At 58.3% G+C, this 13,693-nt stretch overlaps 1 protein-coding gene across 7 annotated transcripts in view; it reads left to right on the forward strand.

The window, feature by feature from the left end:
- Window positions 1-319: 319 nt before the first annotated feature.
- RNF213 (ring finger protein 213) overlaps window positions 320-13,693 on the forward strand; it is a 116,810-nt gene continuing 103,436 nt past the window's right edge. The window contains exons 1-2 of one of the 7 annotated variants that reach the window (XM_046676527.1): window positions 320-721; window positions 3,074-3,215. In XM_046676527.1, coding sequence (XP_046532483.1) covers window positions 3,119-3,215 — 97 coding nt within the window. In that variant the 5' untranslated portion in view covers window positions 320-721; window positions 3,074-3,118. The other 6 variants (XM_046676525.1, XM_046676523.1, XM_046676524.1 and 3 more) reach the window with 6 other exon arrangements.

The raw sequence follows: 13,693 nt of genomic DNA on the forward strand, positions 1-13,693 counted from the left end.
TCTCAGGCTGTGCTGGTCTGCCGGGAGAGGACGATGAGGAGGAAATAAGACAATACACATCAAGCACTTTGCTTGGGGCCTGGAACACCAGCGTTTGCTGTATTATGACTATTATTAATTCTCCAACAGCCCTAAGATGTGGGACTATAAGCCTCACAGGTGAGGAAACTGAGCCATGGCGGGAGCAGCCTCTCGCTTTACCAGTGACCAACGGAGCTGGGCGGGCCCAGCGAAATCTCCACTGCCACCGGTCCCTCTGGTCACTTAATCAGTGCAAGTCCCGGATACGGTGGGGCTAGTGACCTCCACTTTGCCACCCAGTGGCTTGAGGCTCCGCTGAGCAACCTGCCTCCAGTCACCGGGCCCCTCCCGGGCTGGCCGCCGGCTCTGCAAGGTCGCGGACACTGCCCAAGTTGCTGGGCGGCCGAGGCTGGGGATGCGCGCGGGTCTCGACCACCCAGGGCTCCGGGGCCCGGCCGCGGTGCGGACCCTGCCGGGCCGGAATCGGGGCTCCCCCGGCCACCTGCCCCGCGGGCACAGCGGCAGGAGGCGCCTCCCCCGAGGAGACGCGGGGTCCACTGGGGGGCGCCATCCGGCGGGGGAAAACCAGCCACACCCGCGCGAACCCCGCAGCGCCGGCAGAAGCGGACGAGGGGGACTCGGCGCCCAAGCGACGAAACCGCACAGGCCGGCGGCGGCGTGGGCGCGAGGGTCGCCGCAGGTGCGGGCTGCCGGGCGGGCTGCGGGGGGCGGGGTCCCGCTGGGCGGAGTGCCAGTTTACGGGACAGGAATCCGGGGTTGCGGGTCCGCGGGGCGTGATGCTGCGTCCCGTGGGTTCTGGTCCGGGGGTCCCGTGAGTGCCGGGCGCAGGGTCCCATGGGTACGGGGTGTCCCACGGGTCGGGATGCGGACTAGCGGGACGAGGCCCCGTGGCTGCAGTGCTGCCGGTCCCGCGGCGGGGCGGGGTCTGGGTCGCGGCGGCCCGGCCCGAGGCGTCCCCGGGAAGCGGCGCCTGCGTCCTGATGCACCGCATCCGGCCGCCTCTTCCTGCGGCGCCGAGTTTCGGTTTCGCTGCCGGTTCCCGGGTCCAGCCCCGCCCCGCGGGTAGCAGGTGGGCGCGCGGCGGGGGCAGCGCACATTCCGGGGGTCCCGGGGACCTTCCGGGAGGCCTAGGCGCGGGCGCGAACTCCTCCCGCCCCACCCCTCAACCCAGCCGGGAAGCGCCGGGCGCGCTTTGAACCCGGGACAGCGCTGCCCCCGGCTGGGGCCGCGGCAGGGGCCGCAGGGTCGTGGACGGGGCCGGCCAGACCTGGGGCCTGCGCCTCCACCCCGGAACGGAATCCTTCGCTTTCGCTAATTTCAACAACGGAAAAGTGTTGCGAAAAGATGCCCGTATCTTTATTTCAGAATAACTTTTGATGCCGTTATTCTCCGGCCACTCCACCGCGCGGCCGGAGCGCAGGGCTCCCCGACTTTCCAGGGCTGCCCGCGGCCAGGGGCGCAAGGCACGGTGGCTCCGCCCCGGTTGGGCGCGGCCCTGGGGAGGCCCGGGAGGGCAGAGAATGAGGGAGTGCAAAGGGCGGGGGGGGGCGACCCCCACCCCCACCCAGCCTCCTGGTTTTCGCTGCTGGTGGTTGTGGGGATGGGCGTTGAGTTTTGGCGCGGTTCTGTGGCCGGGAAAAGGGGAAGGGAAAAGTCAAGACGCTGACTGAATAGAGAAGTGTGAGTGCCCGGCGTCCATTTCTGCCCTCAGGCCCCTGGTGCAGGCGAGAAACAATAGGACTCTTGAGCGAGGATTTCTGAGCCTGTCTGTGAGTTTTCTGGTCTGTGGGGCAGCTGAGCACTGGAGAGAGGGAAGACACCTTGAGGAAAGAGAGAGGTCCAGACCACCACGGTGGTTGCTTCAGGGGGCCAGTGGAGGTGAGGGGCAAGGTGGGGGCCAGGCAACCTGTGGTCCAGCGCTGCCCTGCCCCAAGAGCTCACCACCTGGTGGAGACCAAAGGTGGTAGTCAGCTATCCGTGCCACAGAGGAAGTGAGAAGGGGAGGCATGGGCTGGCAGCAGGGTGGGAGCAGAGAGGACACAGCCTGAGGGCCCTCTGGGTGTCCTCCCAGCTGGCGATGGAGCGGCTGAACCACTGCTCTGGCAGAGTTCTTGGGTCTGAAGCCAGCAGAGAAGGTGGCAGGGGGATCTTTGTGTCCCGAGAGCCAAGATGCCCATCTCCACCGTCACCCTGGATGCACTCAGTGGCCCCTAGAGCCAGCAGATTCTTGGCCTGAGTCTTGGCCTTGGGTGGACAAGCATGATCCTGACCTTGGTTTGTTGCCACCCCCAGAGAGGATGTTCTGGGGGCCAGATGGTCAGTGAGAGGAGTGCGGTCTTCGTAGATGGCAACCCCCATTGTTAGGAATCCCGACTGCTGGCCAGTTCTGAGGAGTCCTGCCCACTAGCCCTGTTCGCCCTGGGCTGCCCCATGCAGGATGGTCCCTGGGGTGGGCTCCGACTCAGCCAGCGGCTGCCAACATTTCCTCGGTCCTGTAAGGGCCGTCCCTGTGTGCCTCACCTAATCCTCATGTCCCCGGGAGCCAGGCACTTTTGTCTCTGTGAGCCCCTTGCCCCGGCACACAGCCGGCACCCTCACCCCGTGTCTTATCTCGGGATTTTGCACATGCTGTGTCTCTGCCTGGAACACTCCCCTCCATCCCCCCATCCCTTGAGTTCTCAGCTGTACCTGCCCCCAGTCCCAGCCCAGCTGGAGAGTTTTAGATTCACTGAGGGATGGAGAGTTCAGGATGCCGGGAGGGGCGAGCCTGGTGGGGAGGAGCAGAGAAGGAAGTGGTGCTGGACCCATCAGGAGCTCCGGACAGAGGGAGTGGGAGGGGGAGGACTAGCTGAGGGAGGGCTGTGAGCGAGGCAGGGGAGGTGCCGGGGCTGGGTTTCTATTGAGCAGGGGGACCTTCTGGGCTGCTGTAATTTCACTTTCCCAGAAAATGAAACTGAAGCAGGGCTGTGGTCACATGACAGGTGGCTCGCTATATAGCCGGCTGCCGCGGGACTCTTGCTCTTGCTTCCAGGTCTGCAGGGGCCTGCCGGCCTCCTGAAGCCCCCTGCCCGGAGGTATGGAGTGTCCTTCGTGCCGGCATGTTTCCAAAGAGGAAGCCCCCAGGTTCTGCAGCCAGTGTGGACAGAGGCTGCCTCCTGCAGCCCCCGCCCCAGGTAAGGTCCCGGTGCTGATGGGGTAGGGGGTGCCGAGTGGGGGCGGTGGGGTGCGCTGTCTGCTCGGGCCGCCTCCTTTCCCAGAAATGGAAACTGGCCAGCAGGCAGCGCAGGCGAGGAGAGTGAGGGCTTCATGACTAAAGAGCGCTTTCTAGAAGAAGCACTGTGTTAACAGTTCTGTCGGGTCCCTTGCCCGAGGTGCCTGTCACTTTTAAGAGCTTCGATTTCATTTCGTGGAGAGGATTCGAGGTGCCCCTTTCCCTGTGGGGACGGGAAGTGTCGGGCTGAGCTGAGGAGGTGGTGGCGGTTTGATAGGATGCTGCATGGGAGTGACATGCCAGGTGCTGCCGTGGGGCGAGGGGTCCCCACAGCTGGCACAGGCCCCTTCCTGCGAGGGGTGGCCGGTCGGTGCGTGACCACAGGAGCGGAGGCACCACGGCGGGTGGGCCTGGGCAGACTCCGGACCTCAGACTGTGGTTTCCCGCCTCCCTCGGGCTGTTTTTCTCCATTTCTCTGGTGACCTCACCCGGTTCCCTGGTCTTAAGTGCCGCCTTGCTTTGGTAGTGCCGAGTTAATCCTTTTGTCTTGGACCTGTCACCTTAACTCCGCCCACTCTGTGGCCTCTGGGCCTGGATGTCTGACCTCTCAGCTTCCCATCTCTGAAGCCCAGCTCCTATCTTCCCCCAAAACGTGCCCCCTCAGGCTCCCTACCTCCCCAGGCCAACTCATCCTTCCCACCCCTCCGGCCCAAACTCCAGCACCGACCTCCATTCCTTCACTTCCTTCATGCCCTACATCCAGTTCCCAGAAGACCCTTGGGCTGCGTGGTCAGAACCTGCTCAGGGAGTTGTATCCCTCCCCCGACCATTTCGCTGCAAGGACGTGCACAAATGCCCCTTCCCATGCCCTCTGACCGCCTCTCCTGCTGCCCCCCAGCCCACTGGCCTCCCTGCCCTTCCTAGGACACACTAGGCATGCTCTGACCCCAGGGTCTTTGCACTGCCCGTCCCCTCTGCCTGGAACACACCTTTCCTCAGTGGGCTGCCCAGCTCCCCTCCTCCCCTCCTTCCACTCTTTGCTCAATTGTTTCCCTCCCTCGAAACCCACCCTGACCGCCCCTTTGAAAGTGGCTACCTGCCCCTCCCCCACACTCCCAGTTGTGCTCCACCAGCTGTTTGTCCTTGTAGCACTTGGACCACAGCAGCCTGTGGCTCCCGGGGGACGCTTGCTCTGCTGAGTCCCATGCCCAGTGCCTGGCACACCATGGGTGTTCAAGAAATAATTCACTAGAGACCACGTGTGTTTTCTAAGTGCGCTGCTGCGTGTGTGTGCGCGTGTGCAGAGTCAGCAGCAGACCTTGTTGCACGCCCACCTTCGGGTCACGTCCGAGGGTGCGCTTTGTGCTGGGGGGTGGAGCCGGGCCTGCGGGCATTCCTGTGTCTGCCGTGTTTGTACAAAGTGTTCGTGGGGCACATGCTGCTGTTGGGCTGCGAGGCGTGTGGCGAGGCGGCTGCTTTTGGTTGCGGGTTTTTGTTGTACTGATTTTCTTCTGCTGGAGGAGGCGCTCTTTGGGGGGCCCCTGGCTGAGAGTCACCCTGAGGGCTCCGTCCTTTCCTGTGGAATGCTGGGCACTTGTGGGGTCGCAGAGTCACACGCACACTTGGTAGCCGGCTGAGTGTCCACTCTCACCATTGATTCCTTGCGGTCCAGATGTTGAATCATGGTGTGGCTGAGCTCCTGGTGTCCAGGAGGAATTGCCCACCCGCCTGGGCTCCCCACCCCTGGTCACTAGAACATCTGCCTGGGTGGGGGCCCTTAGGGAGGTTAAACAAAACCAAACCAAACCAATAGGCTAATCTGTGATATGCCTAGCGCTGTGCTAAGTATTGAGGGAGGACCTATGGCAAATTCCCATTTTACAGATGCCAAGAGTGAAGCACAGAGAGGTTAAGTAACTCACTCACAGTCACACAGCTAGCAACTGGCAGAGATAGGGTTTGAACTCAGGCAGGTGGCTCTGTCGTCTGTGCCCTAGGAGGACTCGCTGGCCTCAGCACGAAGGAAGGAAAGATAGGGTGCTGGCAGCACCCTGCACCTGCTCTGGAGGGCAGCCCACCCAGGCTGGGTGGATGAACAGCTCCAGCCCCTGCCAGCACCAGTCTGTAGTGGGGGGCGGGGCTCAGGCAGGTGTTGGGGGTTAAGTTAGGCCTCGGGGTTGAAATGAATTATTGTAAGGAGGTAAAACAGGGTGGTCCTTGGCTGGCAGCTGAGCAGTGGTGGTGGGTGGCGGGCGAACAGAGTAACCGAGGGGCTTCAGCTGAGTCTCTGGGCCTGCGCCTCCTGGAGACTGACTTTGGGAAGATGCTCCTGGAGGGTCTCCGGGAGGGCTGATTCTCCCCTGCCCCTCCTTTCATCCGGTGTGAGGGGCTCCCAACAGGGCTGCTGCGGGTAACTCGTGTGTTTGCCATTGCTGGAGTCCTGCTCCAGCTGAGTCCAGGTTCCTGAGGGAGGGACGGCGTCGTTGCAGTGAAGGAAGAGACGTGAGACTTGAGTCGGTGCAATCAAGTCTCTCTTTACTGTGCACAAGTGTCGTTCATATATTTTTCAGGATTAGTACAGAAATAGCTCTACAAATGTTCTCAGAGAGATAAGGAAGTGCAAAGCAAGCACAAGAATTTTTATTAGCATTCCATTCTATAGAGCATAACGTTAATGATCATCTTTTCCGCAATTAACTACTATTTATTGCCTCTAAACCTAAGGAGATAGGTAGCTTAGCATCTGTTGTAGTAGAACAAGTTTAAATTTAACTTCTAAACTTTAAAGGATATAGAAATGACTTCCTCTACTATTTTGGGACGAATATATATTGACGTCAGGGATGGGGTCTATTTGAATCTTCTATTCTTCATGTATAGATTTGTGGGTTCAGAAACAAAGGTAATTTATGGTAAAGTTAGATCAAAGGCAGAGAGAAGGTCCAGACATCCGGACAGGACAGCATTCCGTCTGTTCATGTCCTGGGGGAGCTACCCCTGCCCCCATCGATCATCTAGTCATTGTTCAGATGGTTAATGGGAACAAAAAGCAACTCCCAGGTATCTTATCCCCAGGACTATGTGTGTTCTCAGCGGGTAGTTAAACATCTTTACATTCCCGGCGCCCCTTAGGGTGTGAAAGCATTCCTTTGTCTTTCAGGGGGTAGGACTATTTGTCCCTTGAGCACACTGCCCGGAGAAAATATCATTTTGCTAGTAAGGCATCAGGCTGAAAAGCTAAGTTAAATTATATATCTTCAAGAATAAAAAGCAGAAACAAGTATAGTCATAACCTTGATAGAAAGCATGCATACATTTCACAAAATATCAGGGGTGTCGGCCGGCCATTCTTCACCGAGGGGCGTCCCTGCAACCCTCGGCCCTTCTCAGCCCGGACCCTGTCAGATGCCTGTAGGCGTTGGTAACACGGCTCCCGGCGTGCCATCAGGATGGTTCTAGGTAGTTTTGTCATAAACACCTTTGCCACAAGCATTTTTGCACGTTTTCGTCACATAACCAATTGGCCGTAAGGCAATTTTGCCATGAAAGATACAATAATTGGTTGACAGTTTGGTGTTGTTTCTCCGTGGATATTCGAAGATACAGAGGTGAGACTTACTGGAAGCGTGAAATAAGAAGAGAGTGTAAAGCCAGGTGTGTCCTCTCCTGGGAAATGATAGCGTATCAGTTAGCAATCCTGGTCCAAAGGCCCGGGTCACAGTGGGCCCTCCATAGAGAATGTGATGAATGAGTGGGTGACCCCCCACGCAGGTCTCCCTGCCCTCAGTTCCCCTGCCACGGCCCCTGCCACCCTCCAGCCCCCGCATTCACCTGGTCTATGTGATGAGGAACAGGTGGCGCCAGGGTGGGGCTGGGGGTGGGAGGAGCCCAGGGCCTTGGAGGCACAGGGCTGAACCCCCGTTACTCCACGACCTTGGAACGTCCATCAGGGCACCCGTGTCCACACGCCCAGAACAAAGAACGACGCGGAAGGCTTTCACAGCACGATCCAGAGCTCAGCTACCCGTACGCATCCTGGTATTTGGCAATACTGACACCTGTCTTAACGAAGGAAGACGTTTTAGCAAAAAAGAAAAAAAAAGTGTGATGCCGAATGAGGAGAAGAATCAACAAACAAGAAGATGTATCAGGGGCTGGCCCCGTGGCCGAGTGGTTGAGTTCGTGCGCTCCGCTGCAGGCGGCCCAGTGTTTCGTTGGTTCCAATCCTGGGCACGGACATGGCACTGCTCATCAAACCACGCTGAGGCAGCGTCACACATGCCACAACTAGAAGGACCCACAGTGAAGAATATACAACTATGTACCGGGGGGCTTTGGGGAGAAAAAGGAAAAAAATAAAATCTTTGGGGAAAAAAAAAAAAAAGGAGCTCTATCATCGGCCTTGAAGACGGCGGGTGGGCACAGTGCACAAAACGAAACCGGTGATGTGCGCAGTATTGCTGGGAATCTGCGCATTTTAAGTATATTCAAATATTTTGTATTTTCGTTTCTTGCAGTAGAGTCTTTTTAATATTGTTATTGATTTTAATGTCCTTCTTTTATTTTTTTATTTTCACGCTTATGGCAAAATTACCTTATGGCCAATTAGTTATGTGGCAAACGTGCTTGCTGCAACACGCTTGGGACACGCAGCAGAACGGAGGAGGGAAGACCTGTCTGAGAAGATGGGCTTGTGGCATTTTCACGGAATGCTTGAAGCAGACCCAGTGGTCACCTTCCAGGGCAGTGCCCGTCCCGGCAGATACAGGAGCAGGCAGGGCAGCCGTCCACCTCGGCCACGTCAGAGGTCATGCCAGGGCCACCAGCTCTTCACAGGGCACAATCACTCCCAGGACAGACAGCCCTCGCCCCCGAGATGCTTGGTGCCCCTGCTGGCATGAGGGGCTAAGGTTTTGAACGCTGCTGGGGGCCGGCTGGCTTCTGGGCGGCCCGCTTCTCCTCCGTGAGCACTGTGAGCGGTAGACAGGGCCATTGTCCTTAGGGCTGGGTCACTGTGGGTAGTCCCGCACCTGCTGCTGGGCAGGGGCAGGGCCTGGGCCCTAGGCACTCAGTGTGGGGCACACAGTAGGGCCGAGGACCTGACCGTTGAGTGATGAGATGCTGTCGGTTTCCTGCCTGGCTCCCATGGCCCCTGACCTTCCCCAAGGGCGGGGGGCTTAACATGCGACACCCTGGAGCACACATCGATTCCTGCTTACCAGGCTTCTTCTTTGCTCCCTCTCACTTGGCCGTGCCTCTCTATTTACAGGAATAGAAACCGAAACCAAGATACTGGGGACTTGGCTGGAGCTGCTGATGGGCATCTCCTCCGTTCAGCCTCTTGTGGGTCTGCCAGGCAGCCCATGGGCTTGGGGCATCCCAGCTGCTGGGCTCTGATGCTGCAGGCGAGGCCGGTCCCTTGGGAGCCTGGGCAGGGCTGGGATCTGTGGGGCCAGGGGAGGCCACAGCGCAGCTGCCCAGAGGTGCCAGGACGTCTGGGTCTTGGGGGAGACTGGGAGGCCACACGGGTAAAGGCCTGGAAGGGAGTGTGCGGAGAGTTCCAGGCAGGCCTGGGCATGGATGGAAGGCGGCTGGCTTTGCCAGGGCTGACGTTGGGCTGGCCTGATGGTGGAGGGCTTCAAATGCCAGTGGGGCCGGCAGGTGTAGGGAGGTCAGGAGCCCCTCCCCACCCCAGTTCCCGCTGCCCTCGCTGGTGCTCCGGGGACCCAGAGGGAACTGCCACCTGGAGCGCTAGAAGGTTATTTTCATGGGGTGAATGAAATTTTGGGCAGTGTATTTCTTTCTTTCTTTTTTTTTTTCTGCCTTTTCTCCCCAGATCCCCCCATACATAGTTGTATATTTTTTAGTTGTGGGTCCTTCTAGTTGTGGCATGTGGGATGCTGCCTTAACCACTCGGCCCCATGGCCGGCCCCATTTCTTTTTTATTTTATGCATTTTCTAAGTTTTCTTAAAGATGTTTTTATAATGGAAAAAAGTAACATGAGAAGCCTGGACCCCCTTAGGAGTTGGGGAAGGGCTGGGGGGCCTCTGGGGAGCTCAGGAGGCAGCTGCGCTCTGGGCGGACGGTGATGGAGGGGTCAGGGAAGGAACCATCCTGCCTGCGGGGGGTACGGCGGGTCTGGGGTTCAGCCTGGCCTGGGGCGTGGTTGGGGTGAGGCATCAGCTAGGAAAGGGTGAGAGTGTAGGAGGCTGGGCTGGTGAGGGCCCAGATACTGGGGTCCCTGTGGGGCTCCCAGGAGGCTCCGGGGGCTCATGGGGGCCCTGGCAGGCTCTGCATGACCTGGCCACGGGGTGTGGGAGTAGATGCCCCATGGATGCGGGGTCCCCCAGGGTGGGTGTGTGAGGGACAGGTGACTGTGTCCACTTGGAACAGCCCCGCTGGGGCCCAGATTGGGCTGTCCCTTCCCCAGGTGCCCCCTTATCACACATCCTGTTAGCGCCTGTGGGTCTGCTGGTGTGGACGTTTGGTTTCCGTGGCCGCTGGCAGGGCTGTGGGTTTGTGCCCACCGCACCTGGCACAGGGGCTGGCGGGGTGGGAGGAGGGGTGGCCGGGAGGGTTGTGTAGTTCTTTGTGCTGGGTTTTTTATTTTAATTGTGGTGAAACGTTCATAACGTAAAAAGGACCATTTTAACCACGTTGAAGCACGAGTTACTCCTTCAGCCTTCAGGGCACGGAAGCTGCAGCCCCTTTTTCCAGTTGAGGGAGGGGCTGGGATTGCTGGGGGTCCCCAGCTGGCTGCTGGTGCCCAGGGGTTTGCACACTGCAGACCCAGACTCGCTTGGGAGCCTCGGCCTTGGAGGCGATGCCGCTGACCGATTTAGGTTGAACTAATTTTGTGTGACGTTTGTCCTCGTTTTACTGTGGCTGTGATTTAGGGTTGCCTGGGAGGTCACGGTTTCCTCCCCCATTTCCGTGCTAGTCAGCCGCTGCCCGGATTTGGGATCGGTGTGAAGGGGCGCTCAGACCCGCTCGGCTCTCCGGACAGCTGTGCGTCTGTCCCCCTGCACACGCACCTGTTTGCACGGCCGCTGCGCGGAGATCGTCTGGCCCGTGCTCGCACCTGGTGAGCCCCACGCTTCACGGGGCAGCAGGGGACAAGAATTTGCTCTGATTCAGCCACAAGTCCCGGGGACGAGGACCACAGCCCAGAGCACCGCTGTCTGCGAAGCCGTGGGAGGCAGTGCAATGCCCAGGTTCCAACCCTGCCCCTCCACTTGCTACCTGGGCAGGTCGCCTGACTCTGTGCCTCCATTTTCGCATCTGTCACACAGTGGTGTGCTGGAAAAGCGCCTGCCGTAGTGGTGGCTTCACTGCACAGTGCCTGATAAGGGCTAGTTAAGCATTTGCTCTTACTGAATCCACTACTTTGCTTTTTATTTTGATAATCACAGAAATAGTGACCTGCATGTTACAGGAGGGTGTGGAAACCGGGAAGCCCCCTGACTTTGCCCCCAGCCCTGGCCCTTCACATCCCCACTTAACACAACACCATTATCTGTTTTGTGTGTCCCCTTCCAGACGTTTCCTCTGTATGGGAATATGCACATGTGTTTCTGGAAGCTGGTGGAGTCACACGACGCACGCTCTACTTTCCTCATGTGGCGCGGCTCTGTGTTCTCTCGCTGAGGCCCGGCTTCAGCAGCATCCTCTGCTCTGCCACGAGGCAGGCCCTGACTCAGCAGCCAGCCCCATCCCGAGCACTTGCGGTGTTTGCTGTTTTGCCATATCACACACGGCTGGGCCAGATCCTTGCAGGGGATCTCGCCCCCAGAGCCTGTCTGTGTGGAGGACAGACTCCCAGGAGCCGGGCTGCTGGCCCCAGGGCTGGTGCATTTACAATGGAAACTTCTCAAACCACCCTGCACAAAGCCACTCCCTGTGGCTCAGCAGCCGTGTCTGTAGGGTTTCGTTTCCACCTGCACTCTCCCTGGCAATGCTCATCAATGGGTGGAAATGGCATCTTCTGGGTTCCGTTCTCACTCCTGGACCGCCGGGGAAGCCTGGCATCTTTTTGAGGGTTAAGAGGTCACTTGTATTTCTTTTTCTTTGAACTGCCTCTTGTTTTTCTTTTGGGAAGTTCTTTTTGTTGCTGGTGTTTGTTTTCTTACTGATTTTCACAGTCTTTGGGGCTGTTTACATTGGAGATGACCAGAAAGCCGGCTGCCCGCTTCCTCAGCAGGAGGAAGGCCCGTGCTGGCGCACACTCAGGTCCAGACCAAGGGGTCCGGGGTTACGCAGGGCTCCCGTTCTGTCCCAAGATAGCTCTGCATCTTTCTTAGGGCCCCACAGCCCTGCTTTGTCCTCAGGCCGGCTGCCCTCAGGGAGGCACACTGGTCCACCGGTTTCTGTGCATCAGATCTGTGTGTCCAGCCAGGAAGAAGGAGCCCATGTGTCGGAAACCCCAGTCCCTGGAGTTGGTCTGCACTTCCTGCCAAGCACTGGGGCCAGAGGAAATGCCAGGTTCTGATAGGATTGGGCTAATCAGGGCCCCACACCCAGTGGAGGCTGATGGAAGGGAGAGGAGGTCAAAATCCTCAGTTATCGTCAATGGAAAGTGGCCCCAGGCTGCTGTGTACTACTGATATCGTTTGTCAGTGCAACTAACCAATAACCATTCTCTAGAGAGGAAAGATAAAGTGAGTTTTACTTGAGCCACGCTGAGGACTAGCCCGGGAGCGCAGTGTCCACCAAGGAAGAAAGCTCTGGAGAAGCATGGTTTTCAGTAGTTTTACACCTTTTTTTTTTAACAATTTTATTTTTATTTCATTTTTTCCCTTTTTCTCCCTAAAACCCCCCCGTACGTGGTTGTATATTCTTCGTTGTGGGTCCTTCTAGTTGTGGCACGGGGGATGCTGCCTCAGCGTGGTTTGATGAGCAGTGCCATGTCCGCACCCAGGATTCGAACCAACGAAACACTGGGCCGCCTGCAGCGGAGCACACGAACTTAACCACTCGGCCACGGGGCCAGCCCCTACTTTTTTTTTTTTTTTTTTTAAAAGATTGGCAGTGAGCTAACAACTGTTGCCAATCTTCTTTTTCGTTTTTCTTTTTTCCGCTTTTTCTCCCCAAACCTCCCCCAGTACATAGTGGTATATTCTAGTTGCAGGTCCTTCTAGTTGTGGCATGTGGGACGCCACTTCAACATGGCCTGACGAGCGGTGCCATGTCCGTGCCCAAGATCCGAACCGGTGAAACCCTGGGCCGCTGAAGCGGAGTGCTGGAACTTAACCACTCGGCCACGGGGCTGGTCCCAGTTTTACACCTTTTTAGAGCAAAGAACAAACATCAAACATGTCTAGGATGCAGATTCCTCAAAGTTTCAAAGAGACGCTTAGTTACAGGTCAGCAGGTCAGCATGACCCTCACGTCTGGGGAGGGAGGCATCTTCAAGGGGCACCGATCCTGGCTTCCAGGACGGGAGGGATGCGTCCCTGCCCTTGGAACGCACTCTTCACTTTGGGACAGTGTTCAGTGCCTCCTTCCTTTGGTGGTTAGAGGAGAGGGGCCACGTATGTTTGACGGGCCCTAAGTCAGCTTCTTTAGTTCACGTGCAGTCCGGGCCAAATCGGGTGTAAATCAGAAGAGCTTCTTCACGTCTCAGTGTGTGAACATGTCTCGTCACCTTCCAGCTCTGGGCCTCTGGCCTTAAGGTTCTCAGAGTGTGTATGTAGACGTTTAATGTATTTGTTGTTAATTCTGTGTCCGTTCATGGTTCCTGAGGGCCTTGTATGTTCTGGTCCTGGGGACCCCCCAGGGGAACAAGGCCACCGGTCCCTGCCTTCCAGGCCTTACGGAGAAGGAGGAGGGCGGTGGTAAGATGGTGCCAGGAGAGGGAAGTGGAAGGGGCTGCGAGAGGAAGCTCCCAGAGCATGGGTGCCCCTGGTGGGTCTGGGGCCTTGGGGGTCAGGCTAAGGGAGGGTTCCAGGCAGAAAACCCCCAAGAGTGTGTGAGGGGGCATCGAGACTCAGGTCTGGAAATGGGGCTCCCCTGAAAGGTTCAGTGTGGGAGGGGGCACTGCAGCAGGTGCTTGGTGCTGAGTGGATGCCGGCTGTACACGGGCGGGATTCTGGAGGCGGACCAGCGCGGGTGCACGGATGGATGAGTGCAGGGACCAGGGAGGCCCTGCTGCGAGAGGGGCTGGGAGCGGGGCGCCGGCCCCTGAGAAGGAGGAGGAATTGCTCTGGGGAGGGTGTGCTGGGGGCAAGTTCTGGCCTGGAGCTGCAGAGTTGGAGGTGCCGCTGAGACGTCAGGGTCCAGGCGACTCTGCTGATGTGGACATCGGGAGGGAGGGGCTGGACATCCAGGCTGCCCGCTCTCTGTCTGGGATTCGCCCCTCCTTGTGGCCGGGGCCGGGGACCCCGGTCTCTCCTGCCCACCCAATAGCAGAGATTGTACCTCGTTGGGCTCACAGCACCTGG

The sequence above is a fragment of the Equus quagga genome, chromosome 11, assembly GCF_021613505.1.
Source record: "Equus quagga isolate Etosha38 chromosome 11, UCLA_HA_Equagga_1.0, whole genome shotgun sequence".
Classification (NCBI taxonomy): Eukaryota; Metazoa; Chordata; class Mammalia; order Perissodactyla; family Equidae; genus Equus; species Equus quagga.